Genomic DNA, 28,000 nt, shown 5'->3' on the forward strand with positions numbered 1-28,000 from the left:
TGAATTTCTCCTTTCTGGAGGAAGAAGTGTTTTATTATGAAGGTATAATCCTGCTGGCACTGAGCACCCGTTGGAGGGGTGATGCCCTTTCCAGCAGCTGCTCGGTGCCCTGGCAGAGCTCAGCCTTGGCAAAGGCACCAATGATGGCCAAAAGGAGCTGGCTGAAATTGGACTGTGTGGTTTACAGACTCTTACATCAGGCTTCTCTTTTCTGTGTTCCTTCTCCCAGCCCTCCTCCCATTCAAATCAGGAGTGGAACTTGGGAGTGGGATAGGAAGTGATAGGTGGGCTTTTGTCAGGAAGGCTGTGCTGGGGCTGCAGCCTCTGCTGCACTCTGAGCCAGGCACTTGATGCTCTCTGTGGAGCTCTGCACTGATTTTTATGGTGGATGAACACGAGGAGGTCAGAGAGGAGCTTTTAAGGACCCCTGTGATGGGGAGGAGGACCATTTTTCTGCTTTCCTTTTTGCAGCTTATCTGCAGTCAGCAGTGGAGCCCCTTCCTGCAGTCCTTAGTGTCTGAGGTGTGTGAGGAGCTCCTGGCCGCTTTCTCCTGGGGCCTGATCTTGAACCTTCACCAATAGTTTTGGCTTCCACGGGAGCACTTGTTGGGCAGAGGTGACGTGGGAGCAGAAGTTTGTCCCCACGGAGGCAGCAGGCCAGCAGTGGTGTTTGCCTGGGATGTCCCCACCAGCTTCTGTGGCCTGACCCGGGGTTTGCAGGAGCGGAAGGCAGCGGGTCTGGCAGCCACTGCAGGTGGCATATGCAATTAACCCATTTCTCCACTATAGGGCACTGACAGACTGTGAGAGGAACCAGATCACCAGAGCAGCACCGCTGGTATGAGCAACGTTTGCTGTTAGTCACTGGTTTATGCAATTCTTAATTTAATTCTGGAAAGGTCCCACCCTGGAAGTTAATTGTAGAGAGGAGCAAGAGTGGCATTACCCACCCAACAAGTGAAGCTGATGTCAAACTGGTGCATCAGCCTGGCAGAGCCTTGTGTTGGTTTGATGGCCAAGAATGTTTCTGATTTTAAAATGGGAATTTCTCATGGACAAGGAGCCTGTATTTTTTTCCAAGTACCAGCACTCCTCCACTGTATAGTGCCTGCATATCATCACGCTGATAGTTGTGGTGAAATCATAAACCAAAGGTTCAAAGCTCAAATGTCTGTGTGAGCTGGGTCTGGTAGTGTCTGTTTGCTATTGCCATCCACACCGCAGGGTGGAATTACAGCTCTAATTTATATACAAGGGGTGATAGGACAGGACTCTGCACTTAACTCTGCCCCTAGATTGCAGTTAACTCTGGTCCAACACTTGCTGATAAACACAGTGGGAGGAAGGTTCACACAGGGTCTCAGGAGAGAGCACAGGGGAAGAAATCATTCCTGGAGCCAGGGCTGCATGCTGCGTGTTGGGTCCTGTGCTTTCCCAGGGGAGCTGCCGTGGTGGGATGGTGATGGGTGGTGGCTCTCCTGCCCAGGGCCAGAGCTGGGGTGCAAGGGCTGAGTGTGATGGTCGGGAAGGTACCCGCTGCAGGTCCCACGGTTCCCAGCTCTGTGCCGGGCCTGCATTGCAGCCATTCCCTTTCCCACACGGTCGGGATGTCCCCAGGGCAGCAAGGGCTGAGTGAAGGTGAGGATATGGCCTGGAGCTTTGCAGCAGGAGCTCGTTGAGACCCGCCCCGCAGCTCAGGCCCCGCGGGCGCAGCTGCCGCCCCTGGCCTGCTGGGGCTTGAAGCGTCCCGAGCTTTCGGGGCTGCTTTGAAGCTCCCAGGTCTCATCTCCCCGGGCATTTGCAAAGGCACACACTGAGGTTCCTCCTCAGACAGTGGGAAATGGCAGCAGCTTCTTGGGAACTCGTCTGCTCTTCTTGAACTCGTCCATTTGAATGCAGCCTCCCGAGGGCAGGGAGCCTGGGGAGCCTGGTGTGGCCAGTTCTCTGGCTGTGTTGACACACGCAGGTGTTTTTGTGGAGGGTGCTGTCATTACAGTGGCACCTGAATAACTGATCAGATGATTTCACTGTTTCACATTAGTTGCTGAAAGCCCCATGTGCTAGAGCAGGGGTTCCCGAGCCATGGGTGGAATCAGAACCACTTCAAAGAGATGTAAGAAGCAGTAACACCCTATTTGCAGAGGTGCTGGTCTGAGCTGTGGATCATCATCTTCCATACAGGAAGGTATCAGTTGCCAGCAACAACCTGAGCAGCTGGGTGGGTGCTGGCAGGGAGGGGAGTGCTGCCAGGCTGCCAGGGAGGGGTGCTGGGGGGCATAGGTGGGTGAGGGACTGGGTTACGTCTGGGTGTCTGGAAAAGAGAAAGGCAAATGAGGCATGGAATATTTGGTTCCCTTTGTGTTTGCCTGTGTGGTGAAGATAAAAGGATTGCTAAGGGAAAACATACATTATCCTGATTTGGGGAGCAAGGGGGTCTGTGGGAAAGGGATCTTAATTTGAATGGGATGTGGGCGTGCACAGCAGGGTGGGGCCGGAGGAGGTGGGCAGCGCTCTTTTTACTCCCGCAGCTGTTGCAGAGCGGGATGCTTCTGCTGCTGAAACCTCCCTGCTGGCCCCCATCCATGCACCTGCTGCTGCTGCGCGCCCCGACAGCTCCGGCACGACAAGGACGTGTCACCTCCCTGGTCACACAGAGACCCGTCCCCCCGCTTTGCTCAGGACCCCCGGCGCCTGCAGAGGAGGCGAGATTTCAATTCCCTCCCTTGAGGGCTGGTTCATGGCAGATTAGTAAGTGTTCCCCAGGGACACGGGACCTGCTGCCTGACCTTTCCAGGTCCGCTTGGGAGCTGGGAGGAGGCTGTGGAGCTGCCCGCTCCTGCCCGCCCTGAGTCACCAGCCCCGCTGCCCTGCCTCGGGAGCCGACTTTGGACTCCTCCGTCGCACCAAACCACACCTTTGTAACGACAAAAAGCAGCACTGGGAGCATTTCAACAGCGACAACCGTCGCGCGGCCCTGGAGGGGCCACCGAGCTGCCTGCGGGCAGGCGAAGGGACTCGGGAGGGGCGCCGGCCCGAGGAAAAACGCTCCCTGGTCTGAGCACAAATGTTCCCTGAGATGTGCTCCCCGGAGCGGGCTCCTGCACCTCCGGGAGCGCCCGGCAAGGGCTGCGGCCGCTGCCGGGCAGGAGGGGCGGGGGGCTCTCGGGGTCCCTCCCTGCCGCCCCAAGCGAGAGCCCGGCCCGCCGTGGCAGCGAGCCCCCCCGGAAGGGCCACGCCTGCCCAGGCAGCCCCTCACCCAGCCCGGCCGGGGGTGACGGGAGGCCCGGGGGGCTGCGGGGCTGCGCGGGGGGGCAGGGCTGAGCCGTCCTGCGGGGGGGAGGGAGGGGCGCGGCCTCGGCCCGGCGAGCGGCCGGTGCGGGGGGACGAGCAGTTCCGACCGGAGCCCGCACCCAGCCCCGCGTCCCCGCACCCAGCCCCGCGTCCCCGCACCCAGCCCCGTGTCCCCGCACCCAGCCCCGCGTTCCCGCACCCAGCCCCGCGTCCCCGCACCCAGCCCCGCGTCCCCGCACCAGCCCCGCGTCCCCGGGGCGCGGGGGGCAGGCGGGAGGGGGCGGGGCCAGCCCCGAGCGGCCATTCCGGCGGGGCCGCGCGGTCGCCATGGCAACAGAGGCGCTTCCCGCCGGGCCGGGCTGCGCGCGCGCGCCGCCGCCGCCGGCGGCTCCTGGCGCCGGGACCAAGGGCCGGGCCCGCCCCGCCGGACGCGGCAGCACCGGGAGCGGGGCGGGGCGCCCCCGGCAGCCTTCCCCACCCGACCCTACCCCACCCTTCCGCAGCCCTCCGGCTGCCCCCGGCAGCCCCTCGCCCCGGGGGAGAGCGGAGAGGGCGGCCCCCGCTCCGCCCCATCCCCGCCCCGCCTCCGGGTGGGGGTGTCCGGTCGTGCCCGGTCGCTGATCACCTCCACCGGGCAGGCCGCTGGGCTCCGCCGTCCTCAAACTTAAGTTACTAACTTCCCCGTTGGCGGCGGAGCCAGCGCCGTCCCGCTCCCGTTCCTGGCAGGGACGAGCCGGTGCCCCGGCAGGGTAAGTCCCGGCGGTGGGCTCCGCTGAGGAGTGGGGGGTGGCGGCTGGACAAAGGCGGGCCCGGTCCCCGTGGGGCACCGGGTGGGTCCGGTCCCCTCACCGTGCGGGGAGAGCTGCCCCGGGTGCCCCCTTTCCCTTCCAGCGGGGCGGCTGCGCCCTCGGAGCCTGCCCGGGGGCGGGAGGGACCCGCGGTGCTGCCCGCGCTGCTCCCGGGACCGCCGGAAGGGGGAACGGGACACACGAGGGTCCTGGGGGCAAACTCGCCCAGGTTCGGGGGTCGTGACGGATCTGCTCGCTGCTTGTTTTTCACTGCGTCAGAGCCAAGGGCGAGAAGTTGGGTCCTGGTGTTTGTGTTCCGAGTTGAAGAGAGGAAAAGAAGAAAAAAAAAAAAAGGAAGGAAAAGGGGGAAAAACCCCCCCAACCTTTCGTGCTCTTAGTTTCTGTGCGGTTCTAGGTAGTTTGGTGGTGCTTTTGATGGCCCATGGGTATAACGTTCTGCTGGCGAGCCCTGCAGATGAGAGCCTTATTTTGTAATCCAAGATGACTTTTGTAAGCGCTGCAATTCTCTGCTCCCCGCCGGCTCAGCGATGGGAATGTGCTTGGCGCTCTGAAACCCGCAAATAAAGCTGCTCCCCCTCCCGAGGAGTGCCCAGCCGTGCCGAGCACTCCGGGGTTAACAGCAGGATCCAGAAGGGACCCGAGTGTTCTGCAGTCCGGTATGTGCCTCTCATGCCTTGGATTTAAGGAATATATCTGCTCTCTAGAGTTAGTGAAGAGGCAGGTTAACTGGCCGGTGCTGGTTCTTTTGCACTGTGGATCCACAGACCTTTGCTTGTCGGCGTTATCAGCCCCTGCGTGTGCCTATGTTTTTATTTTAGAAGCACGTCTGAAGGTTTGGGTGGGCAGATTGGTGTTGCCCTCTGCTGTTATGCAACTCATTTGTCCGTTTTTCTTCCTCGCTCCCGGTGGAAGTGATTTAAGTGTGGAATGAGGGGTGTGGAGTTCATTGTAGGGGTGGAAATAACTGGTCCAAAAGATCCCGTGGAGGTCACTTCCCATTTCCCTGGAGTCCTGCACTTTGTTTTGGGAGGGAGCAGAAGCAGGGCTGTGAAAGGGTGAAGCTAATCTGTGAAAGCACTTTATTTCCTGAGAGTTGGTGTGTGAAGGAGCTTTGCCTTCCTCAGTCTGTCTTCAGGGTTCTTACTTTTCTTACCTATTTCCCGTCCGAAGGCAAAAGATTAATCTTGTGGATTCAGGTATTGACTTGACTTCTATTTCTGTGGCGTAATCCCTGTGATTTTGATTTGTGTGTGAGGAATGGGATTAAGGGAAATCACACTTGGCAGATGGCAGGGCTGCTGCACACCGTGGTGAGACACCGTAACCTTCCCTTGTACCTGCAGGTTTGGCTCTGCAGAGTTCACTAGTGTCATTCAGCTTCAAGTGTTGCTCATGATAAAACACTGGGACTGCAATAAAGGAACTGCAGCATCTAGCAGCTGAAATTTTGTCCAAACTGATGCTTTATTCCAGCATGGTAATCGCAGGCGATTTTCATGGTGCACTGAGGAGATAAACTATGTTTCCAGGGTAACTGTGAAGTTGTTTAGCTGCTTCAGAGATAGTTTTTTTGCCAGAACTGAAGGCTGTTGGTATTTTCTTTTCTTTGTCTCTCTTCCATAAATTACAAAGCTTTGCATCTTTTAAACAACCACATGAAAATACTGGTTTTCTTTGGTTTTCTGTGACATTTTTAGGGTGTGGTAGGGAAACAGACAATGTGTGGCAGAAATGCTAATGAATTTGCCTGGCAGCTTAATCCAGGTAAAGATAAAGATTTTTTTTGGAAAAAAATAAGCTTCAGGAGTTTAGAAACTTTTTTTTTTTTGGGGGGGGTAGGATTTTCTTCACTGTATGCTGTGCCCTTTTCTGACAAAATACTCAAGGATATTTATTAGCAGGTGAATCTGTGAAGCCTGTCTACTTTAGAATAATGGAAGAGGTAGGAATCCTGTTTAAATAGAAGATGCAGCCTGTGATTCACTTTTGATGGGTGTATAGTCTGTTGAAAATATGCTTGTAAACTTTAGTCTGTTGAAAATACACTTGTAAACTTTAGTCTGTTCTCTTTCAGACAATGCTCTAAACTGTTTCTAAACTGTTTCTTTTCCAATATATACAAAATAGAGCAGTGACTCCAGAGTCCCATAGTATGGGAAGTCCCTAGAAGAATTCCAAGCCTAAGAGTGTTTTCTAGCTGACTTAGGCTTGTCATTGTAGCCGTCTCGTTTTATACATGGTGGTAACTGATGGGAATGTCCCCCAGGTTTGTGCTCACGCAGCAGTTCTGGAGGCTGCTTCTCTGTGGCTGGGGAGAAAGGGCAGGGTACCTGAGCACCCATCTCCCTTCCTCCTCTCCATGGCTCTTTGGCTGACTACTTGCCGAGGTATTAGGAAAATTTTAATGTCTGATGATTAAAAAAATTTATTACCTTTGATCCTTGCCATACTGAGAGCTGTGTGTAGTGATGATTGTGTTTGTTGTTTGGGGTTTTTTAATAACTTCCAAGCATGTGCAGCACTGTTGTCTAATTGAGCCCCGTGTGTGTCTGCTGGCTCCTCTGGCAGGAGCAGTGTGCTTCCTGGATGCCTGATTTCTCCCAAAGGGAAAAAAAACCCAATCAGTTATGACTTGAAAATAGGTTTTATTGAAACAAAGCATTTCAGACTCTTAAGGATTTCTGGTCTATGGCCTAAATGTAAAATTTAGACCTCCTGTGAAGGAAGCAAGTCCTGAGCAGCAGTTCTCAGGTGGAAGGCAGATGGAGAGCTGGGGTATTCCACCTCCTGGGGTTCTTTGCATGGCTCTGTGATTTCGCTTGGGTGTTGTCCTGGACTCTGCTCCATTCTGTGCTCCCGTATCTCTGGCTACTAGATAATTCTGAAACCAGTCCTGTCACCTCCCTTCTCGTTCCCACGTGCTCAGTTACTGTCAAGTGACAAACGAGCCCTCTCTCCTTGGTGTTGCTGTGGTGGCTGCCTGGTCCTTTCCTTGGGATTAGTTTGATCTTTGGTCTTGGAACTTTCTCTTTTCTGGTAGGTTTTCCATATATTATCAGACAGAACTCCTAGGTTAGTATGTTTTCTCAAATTGGTATTTCGCAGAAATTGATAACTTGGAGCTGCTTACTGGCCAGGGGATGTTTCCTTTGGTAAATGGGTTGGTCGTGCTGAGTTGTGTGCGGTGTAGTTCCTTAAAATGTGACTAGTAAAAGGGGGTGTGTATGTGCATGTATATCTTCATGCAAGTTTTGAATGTTCTGTATCCACTTACATGTAATGTCACTGCTCTTTTCTTATTTTCAAGCAGCTTTTTCTTACAGGATGTTTTCCTGTATGAGGATATGGATAATGGCAGTGGGAAGTCTTTCATAGCTCAGTAAATTTACACGATGCTGCTGGTTGTAGGGAGGTATTAAATGCCTTAGCTTTTCTGCTAATTTATGTTATTAATTTATTTCTTAACACAGGCACAGCCTTCTGGGGCTCCTTGTTCCATTCTTAAGTAGCAGCAGCTCTGGGGAGGAAATCCTGTATCTGTTCAAGACATTCATGGAGTGGGAGATCATGCTGTGCTCAGTGGGCTGCTTCTAAGAGTGAGACTGGAGGAAACTACTTAATCCTGCAAGCCCAGGCGTGCAGCTTGCAGTGATGCTGTGAGCACAGGCTGTATCACTTCTTTGTGTCTGATGCACCAGGGTGACTAGAACCTGGGAATGTTGCAACGTTTTAGGTGTGTTTAGGGGTTTGTATGTAGGAATTGCCCAAAGACAACACATGGAAAAAGCCACAGGTGTCTTAGTTTTGCCTCAGAAATTTCTTTAAAGGAAGACTCCCTGGTTGCAGTAGTAACTGCCTTTGCGGTGCAAACCACCACCTGGTTGTCTTGAGCTTGCAGCCAGAGAGCCTGGAACAACAGTGTCAGGAGAGCTGTCCCATTCCCTCCACAGCAAGCTAGTTGGGAAGCCTAATCTTGCCAGCCTTTGGATTGACCACAGAGCTGGTGGATTGAACAGTTTAACTAGAAAGCACCATGCTTGATAAACTCCAGGTGCACCTGCACAGACTTCTCCAAATGTCCAGGCCTTGGATGTTGGCTGCCTATGCATGTGCTGGCAGTGAGACCTGGCTGTCAGGATGCTGAGGAGATGCTCTGCTTGCTGGGTTGGAAGAGGTTAAAAAAGTTGCCTCTGTTGCCTCTGTTGCCTCTGTTTTTTCCCTGGATTGGCCATTAGTAAGTTTGAAGGACATACATCAGCTTTTCTCTGAACTCTCAGGCCTTTCTTTTGAAGCTGGGTTCTGGTAATGCTTGGAAAAACATAAAGTAAAACCAAAACAAATCAAACTCACAGCAAGTCAGTTACTGATGGCCTTTGCTGGGCTTCTGTGGGGGAAGCAGTTTTGTGCTCAGTGGATGTTCCTTATCTTAGGTTCTGTTAAGTTACAGGAGGAACAAATCCTTAGGGAAATCTGGGCATTGAGTTTTGAGAGCACAGTCAATTGGGTATGATGACTGTTCTTTTTGCTGCTATTGGTTAAAATACATTAGTAATACTTCCCTTTTTTTTTTTTCCTTCTCATGGCTGATTGTCAGTTTGTGCCAGTATGACCTGAACATCTGATCAGAAAGGGATATGTAGGTCTGCTGGGTGATGGTTTTCCTCAGGCTGAGGCTTAAATAATCGAGTTTCTTAAAAGAAGTATATTTCCAGAAACAGCTTGATCTTTAGATTATTTTCTCAAATCAAGGTGGCTTATTTTCATGCTTCCCATGTGTTTGTTTTGTTCTGGGAATGTGAATGTGCAGTGCTGGAACTTTGCAGGCAGGAAAGCCTTCAGGCAGCTCTTCCAACTGGGGAGATTTTTAATGCATCTATATAAATAGGAGATTGTTAATAGACACTTTCTCAGTTCTAAACACAAAGATGTTGAAACAATGGGAGCCGAATTTTCTTTTTGTACTCTTCATCTCTACAAAACATGCTTGAGGAGAGGAAATGAATTTTTTCTTAGGCTCGTGTGATTGGAGTGATGCAATTGGAGCAGCCTGAGGACTACAGAGGGTTATTATCCCCAGCATTGCTTGGTTTTGTTTTGAGTCATGTCCTATGAACACACACTCAAACACTGCGGGGAGGGGGGGCTGGAGGTATCTGGGCTCCTTTAAAGCCGCTTACAGGGCTGTTCATTAGAAGTTCTTATCAGAATTAAGTGCCAAAACTTTCAGGTTTGGGCTCTACTAAAGCTGCTGCATGCCTGAAAGAAGATAAGTGTTGGACTTGCAGCCGTGTGAGAACGGAAAGCTTCTTACTATTGTAGTAATTATGAGTCAGGATGGTCATTAGCCTGCTGTAACAAGTAGAAAAAAGATAACCAGACCTTCGGCAGGGTTTCAGTTGGAGGGACAAAGCGTGCATGTGTGCTCAGCAAGCTCTGCTGGAGTGCACGTCTGTCCGCAGCACCCCCGGGGCTCAGCGGGGCTGCCTGTTCTACTTGTCTTATTTTACAGAATTAGCACAGGCTTTAATGCGGGCTGGCAGGAGATCCAAGTCCTTTTTTATTATTATTATTTTTTCCTTTTTTTTCCTCTTTTCCAGGTCAGACTCCCCCTTGGCTGGGGCTGGGGAGGCTGACCCAGAGCCCAGGGCCGTGATCTCCAGCGCTGGGCTCTGACCCACTTCCCGGGCTGTGGAGCAGAGAGAGGGGTGGCAAACAGGGGAGAGAAAGGACTGGACTGCCTTTTGCTCTTCAGATCCAATCCAGGCAGCTTTGGCACGCTGGGAAAGAGGTGAAGATGCTAATGCCTTGTGTTGTTAGCTTTCTGTTCCTCATTAGAAACAATTTTACTCTTCGTAGTTTCTAATGGTAAAAAGCTGCCAGGGTTTTGGTGAAATGCAGGGAAAAATTTGCAAATATTTGTCCTCCCTTTGCTGATACAAACAATGTTGCTGCCATGCACATCAGCCCCTTCTGTTTATATTTTCCTAGTGGCTGTTCTTGCTGGTCCCAGCATGGGTTAAATGCATGCTTTGTGTGCCCTCCTACAAATGGTATTCATAAATGCAAAGTTCTAAACCTTGTTATTCCTACTGTTGTAAAGCTAGGAGGATTATTATTTTACAGTGTTGATGAGAAATTGAAAGACATACCTAAGAATGGAAAGTTTGATTGTCTTTATTGCGTTCTCTTAATGAGCTCAGACTTCAGCTTGGCTGGAGCTTGGCTGCTGCTTCTAGTATCAGTGACTCTCGGTAGGGACTGAGTTGTGCCAAAATTTAAGAGGGATGTTTATCTGCTGCAAGCAAGTTCAACCATACAAGGCTTTCCATGGACAAAGCTGCCTCATCTGCAGCGACAGCATTGGGCCCAGCAAAGACATGATACATTTTAAACAGAGCTGGAATTTTTGGCCACCATAATTGTGTTTGATGTTTGTTTCATGAGAACACTCAGAATTCTTCATTGAACAAAGTGAGCCCAGATCCTTCTAAACCAGGCGTTTATGCTGAAGTTGTGCAGCTCAGCTGCCTCCTTCCTTTACTTAGAGACCTTACAAGAAATGTCATTTTTATTAGTTGCTGTCAAACAGTGCTCTCACTGTACTGGCACTAGTAAATGTCAGATCTTGGTATCATCTGTCCTGAGAATGCTTTAAGCACCATGATGTTTGCAGACTTAGCTAAATATCATCCCACTCTTGCAGTACACGTGTACAAATCATGTAGGGTGTTTTTTCCCCATGTTTAAGCCTACAGGAAATTATGTCCAAGAAAACAGATACCTTGATTTATGGACAGAATATTAAGTACTTCTAAAACAGGTTTGAGTTGATGTCTCTCATCATTCTTACCAGTTACCATAATGTTCAGTTTCATGTTCCTCGCAGAATGAATGTTTATATTTATTTAAATAAATCACTGCAGCTCTCTGGTTACTGCTTGTGAAGGGGGGATTAAATTAATGGATTTGGTTTCAGCAGAGTTTCTGGTACAACATCAGGTCTTTCCTCGCTCTCTGAAATGCAGTTTTGCCCAGTGGGATGGAGGTGCCCATTACTGGTCCGTGGGAGCGGGAGGCTGCAGGGGAGGCTTCTGCGTGTCTGACCTGTTCTCACTGAACTGGACAGGGTGAGAGATGTTTTCTTGGCTCTTTCCTTAATACAGTTGCATCACAGTACAATGGGAAAGACTCATCAATAGCTACAGATCAGCATTTCAAGAAGGTCAGGGGAGCTGGTTTCTGCGTGGTGAGCATTATGTTAATTCAGTTGTTAAACATATTGGAATTGCGCTTCCTTTTGCTTCTGCAGAGCTTGCAGATTCCAGCACAGCCTCTGCTCTGGGCTTGGAGTGCACAGGCTTGGTTTGGACAGGGAGAAGTTTTCTTGCACACTGTGTTGTAACCGCATGCAAGAAACGTGTCTGCAGACCTGGGTCTGAGTCGAGTTCTTCACGTGAAGTACTTGGTGAAATAGTGTCACTGTCCTGCTGGTGCTCCTGCATGAAGATGAAATCTGGGGAAATGAGACCACGATGGGAAGGCTGGAACCTTGTTTAAGGTGAAGTACATCTTTTCCTCTCCTGAGGCACTTGGTAGTGGGATAAAAGGCTAGGGCAGACTGGTGGCTGAGAGGAGTGAATTAATTGTTTAAGTGTGTGCAGAACTGACCTGACTGTGTGTGTTGCAGCAGGTGTGGAACTCAAGCCCTGTTACTGACTCCTCTTGCCAACAGTACTAACCCTTTTATCTCATATTTGGTCTTGAATACTAGGAATGTGTGTTCGTATTGTTTCCTAACCAGGGTGTGTAGTATCTTTAGAGATTATTTGTGATGCGTCCAAGTCGTGGGTGTTATACATGTAATGTCATCATCACCCAGAGCACCATGGTTGTTGATGTTGGACTGTTGCACACAAGGTAAAAAGCAGTTAATTTTAAGCCAGTTTTTTTGTGCTGTAGGTATATGGTTGACTAAGATGGTTTTTCTTCAAGCTTGGCTCAGTAATTTTCCAAATTGTCTCCAAAAGCCTCAGGTCCATTAAGGGTGGTTTGTTGTTGTTGTTGTTTGTTTGGTTTTGTTTGTTTGTTTTTTTAATGTAAAAGCTTTAATACACTTTGAAAATGCTGCCTTTAGAGATGCTGAAAATGGTTATTTTGAGGTTAGAGATCTTGCCATCTGTTCTGCTGAGCTCTAGAAATGACATTGCTCTGATCAGGCCTCTCCAGTAACACTGGGAGGCTGAACTTGGTGCTGATGCTCGGTGTGAATTAGAAGCGTTATTGTACCTCGGGACAGTTGGAACCTTCCCTCCAGATCTTAGGGAAGGGTGACCTCTGCCTTCCTGCCTGCCTCCTTCTCAGGGCTCCTCTAGTCTGGGTTGTTCTTTCTGCTTTAAAACCTTTACAAACTGTGGCCTGCTCCATTTTCTGCTTATGTTGGCTCTTCCAGTACTGTGAGGCAACTCTGTTCTGGAGATGTGCATCTCAGCATCCTGCTAATTGCACTGGTTCCACCAGGAGCCAGTTGCTGATGGAAGTGTGGAAAAAGCCAGTGAATGTGGGAGGAGCACCTAAGCCCAGCATTCTGAGAACAGCTCCAGGAGTATGGAGAAGGAGGTAGGGAAGCAGATGGCAGGTTAGCATCTGGAGAGCTTTAAATCAGATCACGGCACATATTGGAAGGGAAAGGATGCCACTTGGACACTTGGCTGTCTGGCCATGCTCAGCTGCTCCTGCCCGGGGGTGAGTCTGAGTCCCTGGCATTGCTTTGAGTGTGGTGGCTCTGCCAGCTCTTGATGGGCTCTGGTTGTGGAGCTCTCTGATGTGTATGAGACCAGAGATAGCAGCTGCTGAGCCAGCTGGGAGAGTCAGTACCTGGTCTTGTCTTCAGAGAGTAACTAGAGAATGTCCCATTGCCTAGAGCCAAGGGTTCTGCTCTGGATTATGTCTGGGGAGGAAGCTGGAGTGAAAAACTTGTTGGTGTATGAGTGTATGTTTTAAACTAAATAATTAACAGAAGGTTGTTTTAACTGTTTAACTAATATTGGCTTTAAACCAACGTGCATGACAGTGTTTATAATAAGTTGGACTGGCTTTTATTAGGCATCACCATCTGTAGGGTTCATTGTTTTGCTGCAAAACAAACAGCCACGCATCACCTGAAGGCTGGGAGGTTTGGGGCTGGCTGACCTCTTCTGCCATCCTGTGATCTGTCACTCACCCTGATTTTAAGCTCTTGAATCTGAGAACTTTTGGGAAGGAGAGCTGGGGTTGATCAGTGTGATTCCTGGCAGAGTTTGTGTCCCGTGGTTCAGATGCATCTTTTGTCTGTGGTGTGCTTGTGGGTTTGTAGTGATGAAGCAAAAGGAAAATATCACCCAGTCTTCTTCACTGGATCAGGCAGCTGGTCTTCTGGTGGCTCGTCAAGTTGCTGAACTGTAGAACACTGGAAATGGAAAAGAAATTGTATTCTGTGCTTGTGCAATTTCTGAAGCATCCTCCACTGGCTGCTGTCTCAAGAGAGATGCTGGGATTTGTGGACTTCTGATTGCACTTATCATGTTTGCCACTGATTTGAGGAAGCTGAAGATGTATTTGGCCTTAACATTCAGCTCCTGGGATTGGCCTGGCTCCTGTTCTGTAAATGGTTTGATTCAGATGGGATTCTTCCTGCAGAGCTTCTGTGTCCAGTGTCAGATACCCTGCTGTTTTCATTGAGTTTCTGTTTGAACTTGTGGATCTGCAACAAAAAAAGGCCAGTGAGAGTCAGCTCAGCAGATTCCTCAGGAGCTGCAGGACCTGCTGCACCTCTTGAAGTTGGTGAACGTGTCTTGTGCTGTCCAGAGGCATCCAGCAGTATTGACAGTGAAGCCAGAGCCAGGATCATGCTTTGCTGTGTGTCTTTCTGGGGACAGGAATGGGCAGAGATGGGGACCTGGGAGAACCTGGGTTTTCTGGTTTTGTTTCGGATCAGATTTCAGTCAAAGGAGCCTTCTTTGTAATAACTTTGGAAAATGTTTCGAAGTTCACTGTGAGACCATTCTCAGCTTACCAAAATGCTATTAAAATCCCTACTTTGGATACTCCCTGTGGAATTTAGATCAGGTGCTGAGGCTGCTGTAACACTGGGGTGAGTGTGGTCAGAGGGACCTGGTCTGGAGGAGCTGCCTGGCCTGGCACGTGGGTGTTCCTTCCTGAGTCCTTGGGTCTGGGTGGAGAAGACCTCAGTGAGCTTTCATTCCTGCTTTTTGCTGTCAGAGTTCTTGGCATAAAGGTGCTTTTGTTCATAACTGGGAAGAAATGTGGTGCCCCTGCTTTGGTTCCTCATTGTCCTACAGATCTCTCTGATGCTCTGTTCAATTCAGACCACTTCTGAGGGAAGAGGAAAGTCCTTTGTAGACCACTGCTAACAATAAGCTGCTGGTGGGTATCAGAAACATACCTACAAATTAGAAAACCAGCCAGTGTTTCTGAAATAGGTATTTCCACTGGGGAAGGGGTAAAGGCTTAGACTATGTCCTGCACATGTGAAAAGCCAGATGTGACCACTGGAGATAAAATGGGAGCCCGGTCATCAAGGTAGCAGCAGTGGCTCCTCTGGTACACAAAACATTCTTGACATAGCAGCTTTTTTTTATGGGTATGGACCCTGGGGCAGATTATTGGTGCCTGACAGGAGCAGTAACGTATCCTACCCAAAGCTTTTAGGTTACAAGGAAGAGATCAAAGAGCTGCTTCGAATTTATTAACAACCTGAGGGGCAAAAAGATTTCCAAGTCTGTAACTGTTTTGTGTAGTAGAGAATGACAAGAGTTTTTGGCCCAGAGAATGATAAATACTACCAAGAGTTTTGCTTTTATAACAATATTTTATTTGACTCAAAACAGATCCACCCATTTCTCAGTGGTCTAGTATTTTTTTCAGTGTTTATGGTACGTGAGTGGAAATTGTGAATCAGATAGTCGTGTGCATTAGAATTTTAATGAGTTTTAATGGCTCCATCTGTATGCTGAAAGGCACAACGAGTTAAATTAATCTGACTGAAGATGGTTAATAATTGGCTTGTTCAAAATGGGGTCATCTTTTAAGTAAAGCATTTCAACTGCTGCTATAGGAGCAAGAGGTTGGGCCAAGAAAGGCTTTTATCTGCTAACCTGCCCTGCATCATCCCTGGTGCTGGGTGAAGCAGCCCAGGTTGCTGCTGTCCCTGCTGTCTGGGGTTGGCCTTCCAGGACTGGTGCTGGACTTGGGTCTTCAACGTGGTCTGGTCCTTGCTGAGTGCACTGGAAAATCTCCCCTGGAGTTGATGCCAGTGACATGTAAACCCAAGGCCAATTTCAATTCTACTATTCCTTCCATTTTGCCTTAAGTACTTTTTGGGTTATGGGGACCATGCAGCAAAAAAGCATCAGTGATAAAAACTCCTCTGTGCTCACAGGTCTGAGAGAGACGTGTCGGGCTGTGCTGCTGCTGGTGCACAAAAGAAGGATTGTCAGCCAGGCTGGGTTTGTGCTGGCAGTGCCAGCAGCCCTGCCCTGCGGACCCGGGGCTCTGGGCAGGGGGGCTTCCCCCTCTCCAGGCACTGCTAAGTGTTAGGAATGTTGGTGGGTAACATTTACTAGTTAGTGCCTAGGGCTTTTTTGTCTTTAGTGTTTGTACCCAGCACCTTGGTTGTTACCTGTGGTAGTTCTGGGCTGTCTTGGAGCAGCAAAGCTCTGTGCTGTTGTGGTGCAGCATCCCTGCTGGTGGTGTCTCTGGAAACAGCTCTTTGGGACCACCTGCCTGCCCTGGCATGGGAATGGGCCAAGGAGAGATGGAGCTGTGGGGTTTAATACTGCTGGCTCTGGCTGCCTGTTGTCATAGGGTTTGTTTTTCCCAACTGTAACAGTGAGATACCTTTAGTGTCCACTTCAGATAGCTGCTGTGGTGCAGCCTTGTGGCAAGCTTGATCTTTAAGACAAAGGTTGCAGCAACATAGAGGGGCCGGCTTAGAAATGGTTCATTTGTTCATGGAACAGAATCATCTGTTCCTGGGAATCATCTGGTCTCACCCCCAGTGTAGAGCAGGGCCGGGGCAGGGTGGCTTTCACCCATGATGCTGCAGTTCATTTCTAGAGCAGTGCTTGGAACAAGTGTTCTGGACTTGAGTGTAGTTGTTGTTGACCAAGATAGACTACATGCTTCTGCCATGACTAATGCAAATATTTGAGAGGTAGAATGCAGGCTGAATGGGGAAATTGCTATGAGACAATCTTGGCTGTCTACATTGAAAAAAATAATCTGTTGTTAGCAGGAAAATCCAAAGCTCTCAACACAGGTCTTCTTAGGATGTGATTTCTCTAAGAAAGCAAGTGGAAAATCAGGCAGTGAGGGCATCAAATGGTACAGCTCAAGTGCTGAAGTAGAACATAAACATTCATTACAAGAATGTGCAATATTAAATTTCCTTTCAGCCAGGTGAAAGCTCAGAAGCAGAAAACCTACTGCAGCATCTTGGCTCTAAGTGTTTTGTCTGCAGGTGGCACGTGCTTTCTGTCACCCAGTCTTGTTGCTAGTGATGCTGCAGCTCCAGAATCTGTCCTTCCAGACAAGGACAGGTGCCAAACTAATAGAGTGTAAGCCCCCTTTTTTTGCAGAAGCAAGGGAATCCTAGTGCTTAGACCTCAAATCAGGATGTTGGTCACCCCACAGCCCTGGGTGCGTGCAGGGCTGGGGCTGCACGTGGGTCTCTGCAGCTCTGCCTTGTGTGGAGGGATGATGTTCTCCCCACTGCCTGGCAGGTCTGGCCCTGCTCTGCCCCACGAGCAAACTGTGCTTTCCCCAAAGACATCTTCCCAAGGTCAGCTGGTATTTGCTCTTTCATATTTGTTGTCAGCAGCTCTGTAGTGCCTGAGAGCTGGCTTGAGCCTTCATGGTGAGGACAGATCCTGAGCACTTAACCAGGAGGGAAGCTGTCTTCCTGGTGGAAACCATGCAGTTTAGCTTTGCTCAGGTGCATAAATATGTATAATTGCACATGTACATAAATACATATAATTTTAAATCTGCCATTGTTCTTTTTGATCTTCTACCCCATCACACTGTTTCCTTTGTCCTCTGTTTTAAGGGTTCAGGTTTCATTCAGGTGGTTAAACTGCTGAAGGGATCTCCTTCTCCTCCTGCTGAAGGGACTGCTTCAAAGCCAGTAGCCTCTGGTTTTCTACAAGTCTTGATGAGACTATTTTGTTCTCTTCTCCATATGACAATACCTTAATGCCTTTTTCAGCAGACAAATGTATAAAAGGCCCAGCATTTACAAATTAGTACTGGAGGCTCCAAGTCAGTCACAGAAGAGCCGGAGCGGGTAATACGTTCTCAAGGTAGTTTGCTGTGCCAGGCCACAAATATGTTTTCCAGCGCTGGAAATCCTGTTAGAATTTGAAGAGGAAGATCAGAGGATTATGGGCTTTGCCCTTTCTTACAGTCCCTTCTGACACAAAAGCACCTGCTGTGCATAGAGGCAAGCAGGAAATGTCTTCTCACTTCGTGCTATTTCTGTGATATAGTGACCTTCAGCAGCCCAGTTTGTATGAAATGCTTATTCCCTCCGATCCCTGGGTGCAGGGTTATTTCTGAAGGTTTCAGAGCCCTTGCTTGCAAGCAGTACTTCTGTGAAGGCACTTGCCTGTTTTTGTAACAAGTATGTGGGTTTTTTTTTTTTTTAATAAACTAAAGCCCACAGATCTGTTCCTCTCGCTGCTTGGCCTTGCGTGGCAGCTCAGGTCACAACAGCTCCCTGCTCGTGAGGGGTGAGTGTTGCACCCTGGGCAGTTCTCATGAGCTTTGCTTGTTTCCAAACTGGCTGGCAAGCCTAGCGAGGAGTTTTACTGCGGGGATTTTCTGAGAGGTATTTCAACTTCCCAGTTGCTCCATGAAGTAAATAGCTCGGTGTCGGTGTCCGTGCTGTGGGAGGAAGCTGTCCCAGTGATGGTGTCACTGCCTGTCAAGCCTTTGCAGCAGCTGGTAGCTCTGAAGGCAGCAAGTGCAGGGAGCCAAACAGAAAACCCAGGGGTGGTATCTGTGTGCTGAGATTGGAGACAGTTGTCCTTTGTCTCCCCTTGCTGCCAAGGGGATGAGGAGGGTGCACAATTACAGCAAATATTTTCAGGTGTGGGTGGGCTCTGAGCTCCTTTTGCTGCTGAAACACAGTATGGGACATGGCATTCTGGAGGGGAGCATCAACTGGGAGGATGCCAAAGGGGCTTTCAGCCCTGTGTTTCTCTGTGCTGCAGACAGCTGGCTTATCCATCCCCTGGCTCATCCATCTCCTTCAGCCACCTCCATGGTGTGCCTGCCAAATCAGAGCGTTCACATCCAAAGCTGGAGCCTCCAGAGGAGTCACAGCCCTGCCTCACCTGCGTGGGCTCTGGGGAGAAGGGCTTGTGCCAAAGTGCTGCCTGCTGGAGGTCAGAGGGATCACCAGCTACTCGGTGTATTTCTGGAACAATAATGAACCAAATTTCACCTCTTTGAAAGCAAGGTCATGGAGACCATGCACTCCAAGGAGGTATAAATAGGTTGGCATGTGATTAATTGAATTGTATTCGTGATGTGCAGTGTAGGAGCATGAAAAATACACAGCCAGGGAGTTAACTCTGCTCCTTTAGAATCTGTGCAAAAAACCTTATTCTAATCAAAGTTTATTTTAAATACTGTTAAAAATCAGGCCAAGCTTCCTGCAGCAAGACTGTGTTGTTCCTACAAATGAACCAGGGGGAAGTTTTACAATGGTTCTGAAAAGCTAGGAGGAGAAATTTGCCAGGTTGCAAATTGAAGTATCCACTCTGGGTTGTGTGTTGGGATGTGACCCTCTTGACCTTTGGGAACTGCAGGTGGAAGTTTGACCTGAAAACATCTTCCTGAAAGATCCTTAGCTTGACTACTTCTTCATTGCTTCAATTCCACAGGCAATTTTTCTTGCTTGTAGCTAAACCTGACCATTAATATTTTATCTGGCATGCAGTGTAGTTGTTTCTGGAATGCTTGTTTCACTCCAAACTGCACATAATGGGGGGAAGTTATTTGCACGCCTTGTTTGTGGCTGAAACACACTTAGGAGGATGAAACCTAAAAGAATCTTACGGAGTGGAAGCTGACCACAAAGGCAAATGTTTGATGAGATAAACAAACAAAACAGCACTTTGAGGCCTGTTGGAAATACTGACCTGCACAAACACACTTCAGCCTGATCCAGTAATTGGTGGTGTTCCTGCTGAATATCATCCTCTCTTGGCAGAAATCAAGATTTTGCTTTTGTCCTTGATTTCAACTGCTGAAAAAAAAATTAGGACTTTCTGAAAATACCCACCCACTAGTGAGCCAGGTGGAATCTCTCATGTGGAATGCTAGCTGGAAAGAAAAGATGACTCATTCAGGAGGGCAAGGGTGCACAGCATCTGGTACCAAAAATGATGATTCACCAACTTACAAAGCATTTTTTCTTTGGTTAAGGTTTGTTCTAGCTGGGTGTAAACAAATCAGACCCTCTGTGAAACTTGGAAGGGAAAAGAGTTTACACTGAAACTGTCAATGAAAGGGTTGTGGAGAATGAAATTATGGAAGAATGAGATGTAAGGAGGTAGTTGTACAGGTCAGAGGAAATGCCTAACGTGCTCTTTTGGCCTCTGTGCTCTTGGTGGATCGCTCTCTTGAGGAGAACACACTGGTAATTATGTAGGAAGAGGAAAAACCCTAGCCAAGAGTCTGGTTATAGCAAAGTGTATCTTGACGGGGAAGTAGTTGCCCTTAATTGCCTGTAGAACAGTTGTAATTTCCCCAAAATTCAGAGTGCAGAAATTTTTTGAGATCTTTTCAGAGCTGAAAACCCTGAAAGTGGGTAATTGGTAATAACTGTGGTGGCCTGGAAGGGGGAAGGAAGTATGATCACAGCTGATGTCTGGAGGGATCTGTCTTTGCTGGGAAGAATCATGGATGCTTCCTGTAAGACTCTTGGGTGCTGCAGGGGAGAAGAGCGCTCTGTTGGAGGGGGTGGGTGATGTGTCCATTGGTGCTGTGGGGGGGGGAGAGAAACAGAAGAAGCAGACTGGAAATCCAGAATCAAACTGGACATTTTTAAAGGGTGAAATTCTGGAACTGTGCTCTAGGAAGAGCCTGTTCTTCCCGAGCAGAGTGCAGACAGGCTGCTGGGCAGGCGGGCGCTGTCGCTGGCGGTACCTCTGGTTTTTGTAGGTTAATCCTGTTTGGTTGCTTTTATACATGACACACAAACATTGTTATGGAAACTCCGTAGGACTGACAGCTGCAGAAGCAGGCAATTCCATATAATTTTATTTTTGTTTTTTCCACAGCTCATTCCCTCCAGACCCATCCTTGTCTCTCAAGTTCAAGGAGGTTTGGAGGTTGGCTCCCCTGCCGTCCCGCTGCGCCCGGCTCCGTTGCAGACACTTGTGCTTTGGTGCTGAATCCTATTTTAACATAAATGGATGTATTTTCCTGAGTGCTTTTCTCAATCGCTTGGCTGTCCTGTCAAATCAAGGATGCCATCTTTGATTGATGTTGGCCACTACATGGACACGCCAGTCTATTGAACATCAGATCTTTGGTTCCCTATCAGTGTTATTGCCTCTGTGGGGACAGTTTGAGTTACTGAAGCTGCTGCTTGTGGTGCTTTACAATCTGTTACCCATTTAGCTATCCTACCTTGCCACGTGGGTTAGAATATTTAAATTATTAAAATAATGGGCCATAAAGCGTAAGGTGTAAAGTTTTCCTTTGAGTGCTGAGATGCCAGCACAATTAACAGGGCAGCTGGAAAATATTTCTGTTCTTTACTGAGTGCCTAGGTCTCCGTGAAGCTCTAACAAGTGATGATAGTTATGCAATTGTACTGGCAACAGCAATTAGAGATTTACAAGTGCTTGTAAATGCTGCTATTTATAGGATGGGCACTTTATTTAACAAAACACTGATCTTTCCCTGCAGCGGGAGAAAATGTCACAGTGGAGTGTTCCATCCTTGTGGTGGGACTGGACTAGAATATCCAAAAAAACAGTACTTTCTCCTTGTTTAAAAAACCCCAGAGGCTTCAAGTAGCCTTGCAGATGGGGAGTGGAAAAAGAGTATTTTAAATTTTGCAGTGCTTTGAGATACTAATATGAAAGATCTACAGGGCTTTGCAGGTCATAAGGCACCTGCCTTGTGGGATTTGGAGTATGTATTTTTAGTTCTCAACCTGTTAGTTTTGATTATTGAGAAGCAGAACAAGTGCCATGTTCTACTGAACTTCTCACTGTGAATCTGGGAAACGATAATTTAAATGAATTTGATTACCTCTCTGTGAGTAAATTTGTCCAGGGATATTTATAAAAATTAGAGGCAGTGTGACAGTATTCTGGTCTGTCTTCCTTCCTGGGAGACCCTGTGTGTCCTCTTAAATACAGTTGATGGATGCCATTTCTAATAATGTGACTCAGGCTTAAATCCAAGAATAGAAATAGCCTTTTTTTTACTGAATTAGTTGCACGATTTAGTTATAAATGTTCCAGAAAAGTGGGAGTTTCCCCCCCCCCCCGCTTCGTGTTATTTTGATTGTGCTCTAGTGAGTCTTACATTCTTGACAGTAGTCACACATGTGGGCAAGTTCTGCTTTTCTTCATACGTGCACAGGAAGTGATTGGATTAAATAAGAATTAGCAGAGCAGATCCTCTCAGCAGCTCTCCCAGTGTTGTAGGAAGCAGCAGCAGGATGATTGCTTGGGGTAACTGACCTGAGCTGCTGCAGCCTGATGCCAGTATGTGGTCAGGGAGGACAGGAAGGGGAAAAAAAAGGCTTTTTTTAAAGATTGAAACATTTAAGACAGTGGGGGGAGCCTTTTGTAGAAAGGATGAAACACGTCCTGAGTTGTCCTGTGTCTGTGTGGCAGATCTGGGGATTGCTTTTGTTTCCCATGGCTTGCTGTGCCAGTGGGAGCCTGCAGCAGGGATGGGTGTGTGGTCACTGGCAGAGCTGCTAAGAGGTGGAGTTATACAAATTATATTGTATTGGTTATACAGATCTTTCTGTAGTTACACACCAGAGAAGTATTTTATTTGTTTTATGTTAGTAGCAGATTTGCTGGTAAAGTTGTGCCTAGAGAAGGAAAACCTGGTGTTTCTTCGGTAGTTTTCTACTGGAGTATTCTCAGGATGAGCAGGCCCGGGTGTTGACTCCTGGAGTCAGGCTTGGGGGTTGGTTTCTTGTTTATAAACTAGATTTTTCAGTTTAGGTGTTTTGGTTTTGTTTCTTTCTTTCTCTCTTTTCAGACTTCCTCTGCAGAATGTTTGTGCTTTCCATCCTTACAGAAGGCAGATGGGCTTGTTTATCTGCTGTGAGGTTCAAGGACAGAATATAGGTTATTTTGCTTTGTACCATTTAAACTGTTTTTATTTGTGAGCGAGGAAGGTGGCAATAATCACGTGATTCATGGTGGAAAAATTATCTGCAGGCTGCTGCTCCTGTTGTCCTAATAGGCTTAAAGGAATTACCACTGATGTAAATAATAGTTCTGTGTTGCTGGTGGGCAAGGCAGGACAGGCAAACGCTGACTAGAAAGGGTGTGTTTTGGGTGAAGCCCTTCCTGGGTGATTTTTTTTACAAAACTCACAACTGTGAACAATCCACTCTGATCTCTGATGGGCAGTGTTAGTGTTCTTCGTAACATAGATTGTTCAATTAAAAATCCAACAACACCTCGGGAAGCACAGAGGGCTGGAGCCTGAGCCGGGAGCGGTGTTGGCGCGTGTCTCTGACACCCCATCGGGGTTCAGCTTGGCCCAGGAAGGGTCCCAGTTGCAATGGTTCTTGTTTTGAAGCTGAGGAAGAAGAGCAATGGGGGAGGAGACAGGCTTTCACGTGCCTTTCTTGTCATTCAAAGCAGAAAGAATTTCAGAAGGTTTTTCAGGGCCATTTGTGCTGTGTTTGTGCAGGCAGAATGTGGCCCAGGACAGCCCAGGGGAGCAAAGCTGAGGGAGCAGCAGGGCAGCAGTTCCTGGGAAGGGTGACAGCAGGGCTTGGCTGCTCTGCTGGGCCACTGGGGACATGGAGAGGATGGGCTGGCAGCACTGGCTGCTGGGCAGCTGCTCCGGAGCAGGGGCAGCTCAGGGGAATCACAGAGTCGGAATGGTTTAGGTTGGAAGAGACCTTAAATATCATCTAGATCAAACCCCCTGCGCGGGCAGGGGCAGTGGTGGATTTACAGTTCTTATAGTACAGTTGCAGTAGTAGCACTAAATAGCACTCAAAATTGTCATGCAATTCAGTTTGCAGTTGATATTTTTAAATACTCCAGATTTTGTCCATTGCCAGTTTGAGCAGGTGGTGTTTTATCAGAGGGAAACACTTTTGTCTAAACCAAGTGTGCATTTCAAAACCAAGGCACAATACCCAGTGGGTGCTGTACATGGCATGGGTAACAGGATGTACAGCTTTCTGAAGTTCCAGGAGCTTTATAATTTCAAAAGTAGGGTGATATTTTTTTTCCCCCCAAATACTCTTGTCCTCCTTTTTTGAATACTAGTCTGGTTTGCTCCGTGTCTCTCTTGTAGGACATCTGAGCTGGGAGAGTTTAAAACCTGAAACTGACTTTGCTGAACTGTGTAGGAAAAAATGGGATCCTGTAGAGCTGAAGTGTTGTAATAAAACTGGGATCAAACATCATCAGAATGGATAAACTGTGGTTTAGGAATGTTGGCTGGAGAAATGATCTGTGGGCTGTTAGCAAGGATCATGTCCTGTGTTGGATGCTCTCCGCCTCACGTTCTGTTGAGGAGCAAGTTTTCTTCCATTTCAGAAGCTCTGTGTCTCCTTCCAGTCTTTTCCAGAGGAAAAGAACTACAGAACATTAGGAGCAAACACCTTTGCAAGTAGTGCAAGATGTGTGCTGTTCATGTTTTGCTTTGTGGTAGCTCCTGTGGGCATGGCTCTGTTTTACTTCTGCAGTCTAAGCACTCTGCAAAAAGGGCAAGAAGGGGGACCTGGGTAACTGTAGATGGGTCAGCCTCACCTCCACCCCTGGAAAAGTGATGAAGCAACTTACCTTGGTACTGTCTCTAGGTATATCAAGGATAAGAGGGTCATTAGGAGCAGTCAACATGGTTTTACCAAGGGGAAGTCATGTTTGACCAACCTGGCAGCCTTTTATGAGGACATAACCAGGTGGATAGATGATGGTAGAGCAGTGGTCCCTTCCAACCCTGACCATTCTGTGATTCACAAAACCTTCACAACCTTGGAATGTGAGAGCATTTTAATCAGATTTTTATGGGGCTTCTTAGAATAAGGAGAGGGAGAGGGAGGAAAGGTCTGTGAGAGTGTGGAAGGGACAGGTTGGTTCTGAGAGGCTGTTCGGGTTAGTGATGGTTTCGGAAAGGAGAGGTCGTGGACCAGAAGGGGACTAGTGTAGCATGTTAAGTAGTGGAGAGAGAATTTCAGGTGGATTGGAAGATGAAAGAGAATGGGCAAGGTGAAGGGAGTTCATCAGCCTGCCTGGGAGGGCACAAACAAGGGGCAAAAATGAATCTCTGTGGTGCCTGTGGGGTGGCAGGGTGTTCAGGGTGAGCTGAAGGTGAAAGAACCACTGCAGATGCAGGAAGGCAATCCTCTGATGTTTCATTTTTTCCTGGAATATTCCCATGCAGGGGGTTTCATATTCCACAGAATCCACAGAGAAGTGTAATTTGTAGGGTAAATACACACCAAAGACTCAAAGCCAGCCCAGAAGTAGACAAGGGGGTGGCAACACAAAATTGAGCCCCCAAGTGAAGGACTGTGAAGTACAGTATGAATTTCCTAAAAATTAAGAGTTTGACAGCTTTTAAAGGAAAAAAAATAAATTAACCTAACCTTCTATAGCCCCCTGCATCTACTACAAAGTTTTTATACTTAGGAGATATTCAGGTTACTTCTTGTTGCTGAAATTTTAATTGCTACTCATTTTCCCTCATCTCTGCAGTAAGAATGTGACTAAAGCCCCAGCCAACCTCCTGCCTTTGGCAAGATATTGGCAAAACTGCTTTGTCATGGTCAAAGTCATATTTTGATTGAAAATCAGCCCTTTGAAGGTCAGCTTCTCAGGTAGCACTTCACACAGGGCTGCCACAGAGAGGGGATTTACAATAGAAAGTAAATGACAGTAATTGAGATTACAGGAGTAAAGAGCTTGGTGTTTAACCAGTGATGGACAACACTTGAATACGCAAACAGTTCTCCTGGAGATGGGGCTTCAACTGTGTTCAAATTTGGTCTGTTCATTGTGCTGACCAAGTTACTGACCCTATTCCTTTCAGGCTTTAGGTGATAATTTCTTGTTGATTCTTTAATAACTGTCTGAAAAATAAACATTTTTTTGCTTTACACAGTTCAATCAGGTGACTTCATACTTCCAAATGGGAGCCAGCTTTTTTTTTTCCTTAAAATGCTCAGGATTTTTGTCTCATGTGGTATTTATTACCTGTGTAGATCTGGGTAGGTGCCATGCTTGTATCTGAGCACTCGTTGTTGATTTGCAGGAGAGGTCTGGTCAGTGCTGCTGAAGTGATCCTGTCACCCTCTTCTTAATGTGATCTTGGCAACCAAGAGCTTGTTTTCACTATGGGAAGAGAACCAGGTGGTATGCATTGGTTGCAGCAGAAAATGCAGATGATGGTAAGTGGTAGGAAAGCTTTGGGAGATGTGTAGAACGTGTATTTAGTTGCACAGCTTAATTGTAATTGGCTAACAGATAACAAAGAGCCCTTTCAGGCACACCAATCTGGATGGTTTTGTGAGTTTGAAAGTACATGATGCATCTGGCCGGCTATTTATATTCTAAAAAGGAGTTAGTGTTTGTGTGTCAACGTTGAGATGTCTGCTTCAAAAAATTAATTATTTGCTTGAAATCTCTCAAACTCTTTAAACTTACTCAGCCAATGGGAACTCAGGACTGTGCAGATGCTCTTGTAGGTTTTGTGATTTATTCTTTGATCATTAGGCCTAATCAATGAATAATGGTGTTTCTTGCTGGTTTTTTAGAGGAGGAGGAACAGTGTGTCTTTCATTGCGTGATACACTCTGAAACCAGCACCTCTAAAAGGCACCTTAATCTGAGTTTAGCTGCCTTATGAATTTAAATTGGAATGATGTTATTTGATGTTTGTGCTGAGTTTACAGCAATACTTGCATTTTCTTTCTTTTTTTTTGCAGGTTCTTCTTCCTGGTTGGATTTTTTCAGTTCAGCTGAATGTGTAATTACAGCTATGGCAACAAGAGTAGAAATAAATTCTACTTTGGCATCTTTGAAGACAGTACCTGACTTAAATGAACTCAGAAGTGGGGAGAAATCCCAGCGTGTGTATGTCAGTGTGCTCTCGGATGCGGGTGCCAAGGCAAAGGAGGCTTCAGCATCACTAACTCTTGAAGAGAAGAACAAGTTTGGGGGTGCCCTGAGATCTGCAACGATGCCGTCGCTGGGGCCAAGGCCAAGACTTTTCCCGAAGCCTTTTTCTAAGGAGAAGTCTTCAGATACTTTTGCAAATGTAAAGCCTGCTATTCCAGCTTTCAGGTCAAGTAGCCTTATCAGAAGGACCGCTGAAGAAACGTCACCAGTTAAGGTGTTCGGTGGAAATGTTCCTCCCTTGGTGGATCAGAAGGTAATAGAACATGAAAACAAGGCTGGCAGTGAAGTGGTCACAAACATGACTTTCTACACGGGTCCCAGTGCAAACACAGTCATTCTGTTTGAGGCAGCAGGCACGGAGCAAGCCAAGGTGAGCCTGGCCCAGGAGAAACGGGCTGCTGAGGACTGCAGGGTGGTCAGTACACTGCCAACAAAAGAGCTGCAGTGCAATGCCAAGGGGGAGAAACCATCCCAGCCATCTGAAACATCCAGGAACCCTGAGGGATCCCTGCACAGGCAGGTATCACTTTCCTCCAGTCTGAGACCAGTCTCTTGGAACTCCCTTAAAAGTGGTGAAAAAAAAGATGCTTATGAAGGTCATCTGGGGGAGAAAAGCAATGATGATGCAAATAACGTCAGCAGTAAAGTTGATTTCTCTAGTGATGTGCAGCAGAGGCCAAAACACAGACCCGTGTCTGCTATTTTTCTGGAATCATTACGAGATCAAAAGCGTTGCCCTGTGGAAGCTTCTGAGGAAACGTCTCCTACAGAGAAATCCTGGGTTAGAAAACCAAGGCCTTTGTCCATGGACCTGACAGCTAAGTTTGAAAATAAAGATCTTTCTGCTTGCAAGAAGAGCGGTTCATCTTACGAAAGCGAAGAGAATGTGTTGATGATTCCTGTTCCTGATGTGGGCTGCCATGATCAGCCTGGAGTGGGGCCCAAAACTGAAGAAACTGAATTTAATAAAGGCAGTTCTTCTAAACCAAGTCTGCAGTGCAGCACCCAGGACATTGGCATCCTCAGCAACGGCAAATACGTGTGGGAACCAAAGCTTAAATCTAAAAGTGAACAGACTGAGACACAACCAGAACTAATGGCCAACTTGCAGAGGCCTGAAAGGAGCCATGAAGGCACCAGTGGAAGCAGAGCCGATAAGGGGGGGAAGAGAGCGGCTCCGAAGGAAACGGGTCCGTTCCTGGGCTGTGCCAGCCCCGCAGCTTCCTCAGGAAAGGAGAGCAGTATTGCCAGGGGCAGTGTGAGAAAACACATCAGTCTGTTTACCTCAGAAAATCCCAGCACCTCGGTGGACACTGAGCTCGGGCAGTCGGCTGCCGAGAGGGAAAGCAGGTGTGTGAGCATCCAGCAGAGAATCAAGGAGCTGACAGCAGAAGCCACGGATGTGAAGCCAGGAAATCTACGCAGGTCACTCCAGTCACGACCACGTTCTGCAGACTTCACAAAGATGTAGGTTGCAGAGAAATCCCAGTT

General features: G+C 48.0%; 1 protein-coding gene across 2 annotated transcripts in view; it reads left to right on the forward strand.

The window, feature by feature from the left end:
• Window positions 1-3,895: 3,895 nt before the first annotated feature.
• KIAA1671 (KIAA1671 ortholog) overlaps window positions 3,896-28,000 on the forward strand; it is a 73,930-nt gene continuing 49,825 nt past the window's right edge. Inside the window, exons 1-3 of one of the 2 annotated variants that reach the window (XM_051633695.1) lie at window positions 3,896-4,040; window positions 25,644-25,779; window positions 26,317-27,976. In XM_051633695.1, the coding sequence (XP_051489655.1) occupies window positions 26,370-27,976 (1,607 nt within the window). In that variant the 5' untranslated portion in view covers window positions 3,896-4,040; window positions 25,644-25,779; window positions 26,317-26,369. The remainder of the gene's footprint in view (window positions 4,041-25,643; window positions 25,780-26,316; window positions 27,977-28,000) is intronic. The other variant, XM_051633696.1, reaches the window with a different exon arrangement.

The sequence above is a fragment of the Apus apus genome, chromosome 16, assembly GCF_020740795.1.
Source record: "Apus apus isolate bApuApu2 chromosome 16, bApuApu2.pri.cur, whole genome shotgun sequence".
In the NCBI taxonomy this organism is placed as follows: Eukaryota; Metazoa; Chordata; class Aves; order Apodiformes; family Apodidae; genus Apus; species Apus apus.